The 9,928-nt window shown below is 43.2% G+C and overlaps 1 protein-coding gene across 1 annotated transcript in view; it reads right to left on the bottom strand.

Moving 5' to 3' along the window:
• Window positions 1-335: 335 nt before the first annotated feature.
• The window catches only part of stag2b (stromal antigen 2b), a 50,783-nt gene continuing 41,190 nt past the window's right edge, over window positions 336-9,928 (bottom strand). The window contains exons 31-32 of the mRNA XM_090198716.1: window positions 5,574-5,651; window positions 336-2,948 (exon numbers count right to left, since the gene is read on the bottom strand). Coding sequence (XP_090054842.1) covers window positions 2,925-2,948; window positions 5,574-5,651 — 102 coding nt within the window. The 3' untranslated portion in view covers window positions 336-2,924. The remainder of the gene's footprint in view (window positions 2,949-5,573; window positions 5,652-9,928) is intronic.

Here is a 9,928-nt window from a genome sequence, read left to right as displayed (position 1 = left end):
TAAAGCTGTTATCCTAAAGACAAAGTGTCATAACAGGACCAGCCTTCCGAACGTCGTCTTCTTGACTCATGAGAAAAACAGAACGTGAGAAGCCTGTGCTTCGAAGGCTACTCTGACACTTGATATGCAACAAGAAAACCCAAACGTGTTTGTGTCTGGGATTTATGTGCCTATATAATGCATGGGGCCCTGGCCAGTAGAGTAGGGAATATAGTCTTTCATTTCTGAGAAAACATCACCCCCTTGTGGCAATGAGTAGATGTGGTAAAATAAACTAAAAATGGTTTCATTTCAAACAATGCGAACTGATGAAATAAAAAATCACAGCACTCATGTCGAGTTGGTTTACTTTTAATCCAAAAGTGACTGTCTCCAGACAAGTAAAAATCTGACTGAGTGACAATAGCATGAGGAACAAACAATACCACGGAAGAGAGTGTGTGTGTGTGTGTGTGTATGTACGCACGTATGTGAAAAGATTAACACACACAAATGGCCAAAAAGGAAAAACACAAATGAAAATAAAGCTTGATGTTTGTTTTATATACAGGAAGGTTCAAATAAAGGAATTATACCAATGTAGTGGTAGTAAGTGACAAAACAAAAGCCACAGTCATTTTTACTCCAAAATATTTACTTACATAAAATAATAATTAGGTAAAACACACAGGCTGTTTGTATCTACTTCATCGACATCACATCTGGACCATCTCGAATGTTCTCTGTCGTCATAAACACCAATAATCACCTTTCATGGCTACCTCTGACGTGGAAGAAAGTTGTGAGAGAAAACAAATGTAGGCCCTTTCCAGAAACAATCCCAAGCACCCCTAGTGTCACGAGGCACAAACAAATCTACATAATCTTTCCGGGGCTGCCTCAAGCCTAACCCCTAGGTGCTAGTGTAGATCTATAGTAATTTGATGGGTAAAAGCAATACGATAGTAGCTTCACCATTTACTTCTGATAGACTAGTTGGGATGAAGCCAAATTGCTTATACCTTACCCATTCCTATCAGATATACACAGGTGCCTTGGAGAGTCTAGGTATATAGGCATAGAATGAATTGAATGGGGAAAAGCGCCCCTTAGACAATATCAATTTCATTCTAGTAATACTATTTCTATGGGGCTAGGGGGTGTTTCTGGACAGGGCAGTTGATTTCCTTCCACTATAGCATGTTTAAGGCTCAGGCATGGAATGATTACAAAGTAGATAGATTTACCTCAGTAGACAAAACATTTAATTAAAACTTATGGACGACATAATAGTTCATGTCACATTTAAGCTTTGTCTAGCTGCCAGAGTGCTGCTACTGTTGAAAAGTGTTCCAAATGGCACCTTATTCCCTATATAGTGCACTACTTTTGACCAGGGCCCATAGGGAATATAGGGCCTGGTGAGGGCACTAGGGAATAGGGTACCATTTGGGATGAAAACAATCAACTTTTCTATAGGATTATAATGATGACTGGTTTTTAGTTAGTTACACAGTTTTATATTGTGGAGTTTCGCAACAGGACATTATTATTACTCATGGATGTTGAGAATCTTAAAGCTGAAATTTCACAAGCCAGATTTATTTTCTCATAATGAGTCTCATCCAAACTAATTTACACGTAGGAAAAACGGTAGAAACCCCAAGACGTTAAGAAAGAAAAGAAAATACAAATTTAAAAATCTTCCAACACCTGACTACCCATGCTTTTCATTTGAAACAGTTACACATTTCTGAAACATTAACTGTAGGTCGAACATTTTAATAAAACAAAACAAAAAGCACAGTTATAAAATCAGCACCGATTCATATATAACTTTATTTAAAATTTAGAGATAGCTATTTCAACACTAAATATGCTGGATTTTCTGGAGATGGAGAAATGTATTTTGTGTGTATTAGCCGTGCTGCTTGCCTGTCTCTGAGTCAGCACAGCGATGGCACTACCAGAGAGAAAATCACCTCGCTGTCCCGTTGAGAGAGAAAACTCCACAGATAGGTAGAAGGGTGCAAATCTTTGGGTAAGCTTCAGGACTTGTGTGACGGCCTAGTTCCTTGTTAAACACTTTTGTCTGCATACCAAATGGCACCCTATTCCCTATATAGTGCACTACTTTTGAGATGCATCCTGGGCCTCTTCACAGCAACTACTGGGATCCTCAGTAAGACAGTATCCAACAACCACAGAATGGAAACAGTACCCACACATCTGGATGTGACGAACGTTGCAAGAAACTACACTGAAGCGTTTACAACAGCGTGGCGTTATTTCTACGTGTTTCGTATGAAGGAATCTGCTCTTGGAAAACAGTTGTGTGCTTTACTTGGGCCAACGGTTGGATGTGTGTTGCTACATCCATGACTCTTACAGCTGATCTAGTCAACAGGTCACCAACTGAACCACCAGCAGTCGTCATCACAACCACAGAACCAACAGATTCTGACAGTCCAACATGGAGGAAAGGAAAACAGCATAAAGACCATGTCCATCCACTACTACTACAGCACAGCTAGCTAGTTACCTTTTCCTACTAACAACCTGTTTATAAATTACTAGACCACACCGGGTTACTCACTATACTAGCATAGAGACAGGGTTAGAAGACATTTAAAAATCTCATTCCATCTCCATTTGGAAGAAAAATAAAACCTTGTAGAATAATGGAACTTTCTTCAGACTAAATGTCGAGGATTCCTTTAGGTTTGAAGCTAACAAAGGGGAAAAGCTTACCCAAGGATTATAAAAGTATTTTGTTTTCATTCAGTTCCCTCTGAGCAAGCAACACTGTGTGTGTGTGTGTGTGTGTGTGTGTGTGTGCGCGTGTGTGTTAGACCATGGAGGATAAATCAGAGAAGACTTCAGATCCACATCTCAACTTCTCCATAAATACAAAATGCCTCTCCTCTTCGTCTACAAACACCAGTTTAAAACATGGACACTCCAAGGACCTGCAGAGACAAAAGTGATCATTACACATCTGTAAAAGCACTTAGCAACAACATGTCGGTCTTACGTATTACTATAGTGATGCTAAACCAACCGCCCAGATCTCATCTCGACTATTGGAAGTCTGGAGAACTTCAGTATTGAATGGTGTTTTAACGTAGTGGCAGTCAAAGCTACTCGGAGTAGAAATGAAGCATTCAATGTTTCCCCTAAAGAGAGGCATTGCCTTGATCTAGCTTTTTGTTTTCCTCCTGTGTTGGACAAAGGTTCAGTAGGCTATGAGGAGTTAGTTTGTATGTTATGCATGTTAGCTTGTTGCATCACTCGACCGCTGTACTCCACCCCTTTGTATCTTCTTCCTGGAGGAGAACGTCCCCAGGCTTTCCAACAGAAAAATATCAAAAGGAATGTATTCAACCAAATGATCTTCCACATTTAACCCAACCCCTCTGAATCAGAGAGGTGCCCCCCCGCACCAGTCTTAATCCATGTCCACATCATCAGCGCCCGGCTCGTATTTTCGAACCAGCAATCATTTGGTTACCGGCCCAAAAGGTTCTTAACCGCTCAGCTACCTGCTGCCTCAGAGTGTGTAACGCCTGGGCTTCCGAAGCTAACATTACAATAAAAACCAGAGTGTGTAACGCCTGGGCTTCTGAGGCTAACATTACAATAAAAACCAGAGTGTATAACGCCTGGGCTTCTGAGGCTAACATTACAATAAAAAACAGAGTGTGTAACGCCTGGGCTTCTGAGGCTAACATTACAATAAAAACCAGAGTGTATAACGCCTGGGCTTCTGAGGCTAACATTACAATAAAAACCAGAGTGTGTAACGCCTGGGCTTCTGAGGCTAACATTACAATTAAAACCAGAGTGTGTAACGCCTGGGCTTCTGAGGCTAACATTACAATAAAAACCAGAGTGTGTAACGCCTGGGCTTCTGAGGCTAACATTACAATTAAAACCAGAGTGTGTAACGCCTGGGCTTCTGAGGCTAACATTACAATAAAAACCAGAGTGTGTAACGCCTGGGCTTCTGAGGCTAACATTACAATAAAAACCAGAGTGTATAACGCCTGGGCTTCTGAGGCTAACATTACAATAAAAACCAGAGTGTGTAACGCCTGGGCTTCTGAGGCTAACATTACAATAAAAACCAGAGGTTGGAACCTAAATTATTTTCCAATCATTCAGTTCTGAACAGAACCATAATTATGCGTTACATTCCACTGTTCTGAACCGGTTCAAAACCAAAAATAAGTAACGGTTTATATCGATCCTTTCTGAAATACATTATTTATTTATTTTTTACATTTAGTGAGACATTAAATTACTTCACCAATCACGCAGTGCGGACAGAGCAGCTTGCTATGGAGAAATGAACACATTTATCTGAAATGGGTCTTCCGCATTTAAACCAACCCCTGAATGAGAGAGGTGTGTAAAGGCTGCTTTAAATCGACATCCACGTCTTCGGCGCCCGGGGAACAGTGGGTTAACTGCCTTGCTCAAGGGTAGAACAACACATTTTTACCTCGTCAGCTTGGAGATTCGATCGAGTAACCTTTCGGCTACTGGACCAACACTCCTACCCGCCAGCCTACACACGCAATGATTTACAGCTGGCAGACAGACACTGGGTGCCAGCTGGAATTGTCAATGTAATGCATCTCAATAGGAAAATGATGATTTTACACAATATAGAAACCTAATAATCTACTTAATGACTTTGTAATTTCAATGACGTGTATTCATAACATCTTAGCTTTTATAATAAACTAAATGTCATTACAATGTTACATATTGGTTTCTTTTAGTTGATTGGTTTGTAAGTAAGCTTTTCACAGTAAACCTGTTGTTTTCGGTGCATGTGACAAATACAATTTGATGTGGTATTTCCTGGTGGTCTCCCGTCTCCGTATTAAACAGGCCGACCCTGAACAGTCGTGTTTACCAGGCCGACCCTGAACAGGCGTGTTTACCAGGCCGACCCTGAACAGGCGTGTTTACCAGGCCGACCCTGAACAGGCGTGTTTAGGGTGGTATGGCCACAAGCGTAGTGGTGACTCAGCACAGAGGTGCAGTGCTCGTTACTTATTAGTTTCTAGGGAACAATAAGTGCTTTAAAACATAGCTAGAACCTTTATTTAACTAGGCAAGTCAGTTTTTTATTTTTTATTTAACATTTATTTAACTAGGCAAGTCAGTTAAGAACACATTCTTATTTTCAATGACGGCCTAGGAACGGTGGGTTAACTGCCTTGTTCAAGGGCAGAATGACAGATTTTTACCTTGCAAGATCAAATCCCCGAGCTGACAACCTTTTGGTTACTAGTCCAACGCTCTAACCACCAGGCTACCTGCCGCCCCTACACTCTAACCACCAGGCTACCTGCCGCCCCTACACTCTAACCACCAGGCTACCTGCCGCCCCTACACTCTAACCACCAGGCTACCTGCCGCCCCAATAAAATAATAAACCTCTTATTTTCCGGTGCTCCTTAATTTAAGTTGAGAGCACCAGTACAACCAATTAAAATGTTTAATTTAGAGCGCTGTGTAAGTATAAGGAAGAGTATTACTAGAGTAATAATGGTTGAGTATAAGAGGAGAGAGTTACTTACAGACTCGTCCATGATAGAACCAGGGTCAAAGTAGTCCGGTTTCAGCTCTGATCTCTCTCTCCTGTTCTTAGAGGGGGGCTGGAGAAAGGAGAGAGAAACAAATATGAAATGATTTAAATTCTGCTTATATGGGCCGATTGTGATAATTACACACTGAATAAAAAAATTAAACGCAACATGCAACGATTTTAAAGATTTTACTGAGTAACAGTTTATATGAGGAACTCTGTCAATTGAAATACATTAATTAGGCCCTAATCTATGGATTTCACATGACTGGGAATACATATGAATTTGTTGATCACAGACCTTAAAAAAAAGGGGGAGGGACGTGGATCAGAAAACCAGTCAGTATCTGGTGTGACCACCATTTGCCTCGTGCAGTGTGACATCTGCACATAGAGTTCAACAGGCGGTTTTGTGAGCTTTGGAATATGGTTCCACTCTAATGGCTGTGCGAAGTTGCTGGATATTGGCGGGAACTGGAACACACTGTCGTACACGTCGATCCAGAGCATCCCAAATAGGCTCAATTGATGTCATGTCTGGTGAGTACGCAGGCCATGGAAGAACTGGGCCATTTCTAGCTTCAAGGAATTGTGTACAGATCCTTGCAAAACATGAGGTGAAGGATGAATGGCCTGACAGTTGTCCTCAGGATCTAGTCACGGGACGGTGCATTCGGAAAGTACTCAGACTTCACTTTTTCAACATTTGGTTACATTACAGCCTTATTCTAAAACGGATTTAAAAAAATATGTCTCAATCTACCCCATGATGACAAAGCAAAAACTGTTTCAATGTTTCCATTGATCATCCTTGAGATGTTTCTACAACTTGATTGGAGTCCATCTGTGGTAAATCCAATTGATTGGACATGATTTGGAAAGACACCTGTCTATATAAAAGGTCCCACAGTTTTTTAAAGTTTTTTTTTTTTATGTTGGTAATTTTACCCCCCTTTTCGTGATATCCAATTGCGATCGGGTCATCGCTGCAACTCCCCAATGGGCTTGGGAGAGGCGTCCTCCGAAACATGACCTGCCAAGCTGCGCCACTTAACACCTGCTCAGTTAACCCGGAAGCCAGCTGCACCAACTTGTCGGAGGAAAGACCGTTCAACTGACGACCCAAGTCAGCTTACAGGCAGGCGCCTGGCCCGCCACAAGGAGCTGCTAGAGCTCGATGAACCAAGGAAAGCCACCCGGCCAAACCCTCCCATATCCCAGACGACGCTTGGCCAATCGTAAGCCCTATGGGACTCCCGGTCACGGGATTGAAACCCAGGCTGTAGTGATGCCTCAACACTGCAATGCAGTGCCTTAGACCAATAAGGTCCCACAGTTGACCGTGTATATCAGTGCAAAAACCAAGAAACCGATGGTCACGGACAGAGCTCCAGAGTTTCTCTGCAGAGATGGGAGAACCTTCCAGAAGGACAACCGTCTCTGCAGGACTACAACAATCAGGCCTGTATGGTAGAGTGGCCAGACGGAAACCACTCCCCAGTAAAGGGTACACTCCCCAGTAAAGGGTACACTCCCCAGTAAAGGGTACACTCCCCAGTAAAGGGTGCATGTAAAGGGTACACTCCCCAGTAAAGGGTACATGTAAAGGGTACACTCCCCAGTAAAGGGTACACTCCCCAGTAAAGGGTACATGTAAAGGGTACACTCCCCAGTAAAGGGTACACTCCCCAGTAAAGGGTACATGACTGCCCGCTTGGAGTTTCCCAAAAGACACAAAGACTCTGACCATGAGAAACAAGATTCTCTGGTCTGATGAAACCAAGATTGAACTCTTTGACCTGACACTACCCATCCGAATGGGAGAAACTACCCAAATACAGGTGTGCCAAGCTTGTAGAGTCATACCCAAGACGACTCGAGGCTGTAATCCCAGCCAAAGGTGCTTCAACAAAGTCAACAAGGGCTTCAACAAGGGTCTGAATACTTCCGTTAAATACGATATCAGTTTTTAAAAAATGTATTAATTTTTTGGCCAACATTCCTAAAAACCTGTTTTTGTGTTGTCATTATGGGCATTGATGAGGGAAATGTTGTTTTTTTTCTCTTCTGAATGGACTGCATCTCTGTGCATTCAAATTGCCATCGATAAACTTAAATTGTGTTTGTTGTCCGTAGCTTATGCCTGCCCATACGATAACCTCACCGCCACCACGGGGCACTCTGTTCACAACGTAGACATCAGTAAACTGTTCGCCCACACGACGCCATACACGCTGTCTGCCACCTGCCCGGTACATTTGAAACCGGGATTCATCTGTGAAGAGCACCCTTCTCCAGAGTGCCAGTGGACATCGAAGGTGAGCATTTACCCATTGAAGTTGGTTACAACTCCCAAATTCTCTAAAGCTGGGTGCACACTACACAATTTCATCCCCGATTTAGCTGGTCCAGACACATTTTTGAGATCAGAGACAAAACACCCATGTTGATGCCTACTCAGGGGGGGGGCACACAGACGCTCGTTTAGTGTGAGCAGGTTAGACGCAATCCGAGGTCTATCAATCTCGACTTTGAGCAGTGCCCCACGTCCCAATATTTTGAAACCTTGTGATTTTAAATCGGCACAAAATCTTCAATGCTTTTGTAGTGAGATGTGCAACGACAATGAGCAATAGCCAATGAGAGCTCGCCAGAGAAGAACCCAGTGAGATGAGCATGCTTCACATCACCCAGAATGTGTAGACTCAAAGGAGCCATGACTACTACTAAACTCAGCAAAAAAAGAAACTTCCCTTTTTCAGGACCCTGTCTGTCAAAGATAATTCGTAAAAATCAAAATAACTTCACAGATCTTCATTGTAAATGGTTTAAACACCGTTTCCCATGCTTGTTCAATGAACCATAAACAATTAATGAACATGCAACGGTGGAATGATCGTAAAGACTAACAGCTTACAGACGGTAGGCAATTGGGTCACAGTTATGAAAACTAAAGGACACTAAAGAGGCCTTTCTACTGACTGAAAAACACCAAAAGAAAGATGCCCAGGGTCCCTGCTCATACGCGTGAACGTGCCTTAGGCATGCTGCAAGGAGGCATGAGGACTGCAGATGTGGCCAGGGCAATAAATTGCTATGTCCATACTGTGAGATGCCTAAGACAGACAGCTGATCATCCTCGCAGTGGCAGACCACGTGTAACACCTGCACAGGATCGGTACATCCGAACATCACACCTGCAGGACAGGTACAGGATGGCAACAACAACTGTACAAGTTACACCAGGAACACACAATCCCTCCATCAGTGCTCAGACTGTCTGCAATAGGCTGATAGAGAGTGGACTGAGGTCTTGTAGGCCTGTTGTAAGGCAGGTCCTCACCGGCAACGTCGCCTATGGGCACAAACCCACCGTCGCTGGACCAGACAGGACAGGCAAAAAGTGCTCTTCACTGATAAGTCACAGTTTTGTCTCACCAGGGGTGATGGTCGTATTCGCGTTTATTGTCAAAGGAATGAGCGTTACACCGAGGCCTGTACTCTGGAGCGGGATCGATTTGGAGGTGGAGGGTCCGTCATGGTCTGGGGTGGTGTGTCACAGCATCATCGGACTGAGCTTGTTGTCATTGCAGGTAATCTCAACACTGTGTGTTACAGGGAAGACATCCTCCTCCCTCGTGTGGTACCCTTCCTGCAGGCTCATCCTGACATGACCCTCCAGCATGACAATGCTACCAGCCATACTGCTCGTTCTGTGTGTGATTTCCTGCAAGACAGGAATGTCAGTGTTCTGCCATGGCCAGCGAAGAGTCTGGATCTCAATCCCATTGAGCACGTCTGTGACCTGTTGGATCAGAGGGTGCGGGCTAAAGCCATTCCCCCCAGAAATGTCCAGGAACTTGCAGGTGCCTTGGTGGAAGAGTGGGGTAAAATCTCATAGCAAGAACTGGCAAATCTGGTGCAGTCAATGAGGAGGAGATGCACTGCAGTACTTAATGCAGCTGGTGGCCACACCAGATACTGACGGTTACTTTTGATTTCGACCTCCCCTTTGTTCAGGGACACATTATTCCATTTCTGTTAGTCAAATTTATTTCCCAGTTGTTGAATCTTGTTGTTATGTTCATGCAAATATTTACACATATTAAGTGTGCTGTAAATAAACGCAGTTGACAGTGCGAGGATGTTTCTTTTTTTGCTGAGTTTAGCATGCGTTTGAACTTGCCTTTAACCAGAGCCAAAGTGTCAAACCGTTACAGCTCTGAAGGTCACAAGTAATGTTATTCAATTCATAATATTGTTATGAATATACAGTGCCTTGCGAAAGTATTCGGCCCCCTTGAACTTTGCGACCTTTTGCCACATTTCAGGCTTCAAACATAAAGA

The sequence above is a fragment of the Oncorhynchus mykiss genome, chromosome 14, assembly GCF_057628025.1.
Source record: "Oncorhynchus mykiss isolate SJ-2025 chromosome 14, ASM5762802v1, whole genome shotgun sequence".
Lineage (NCBI taxonomy): Eukaryota > Metazoa > Chordata > Actinopteri > Salmoniformes > Salmonidae > Oncorhynchus > Oncorhynchus mykiss.
The sequence above is the reverse complement of the archived record's forward strand: the minus strand, read 5'-3'. Positions and strand labels throughout refer to the sequence as shown.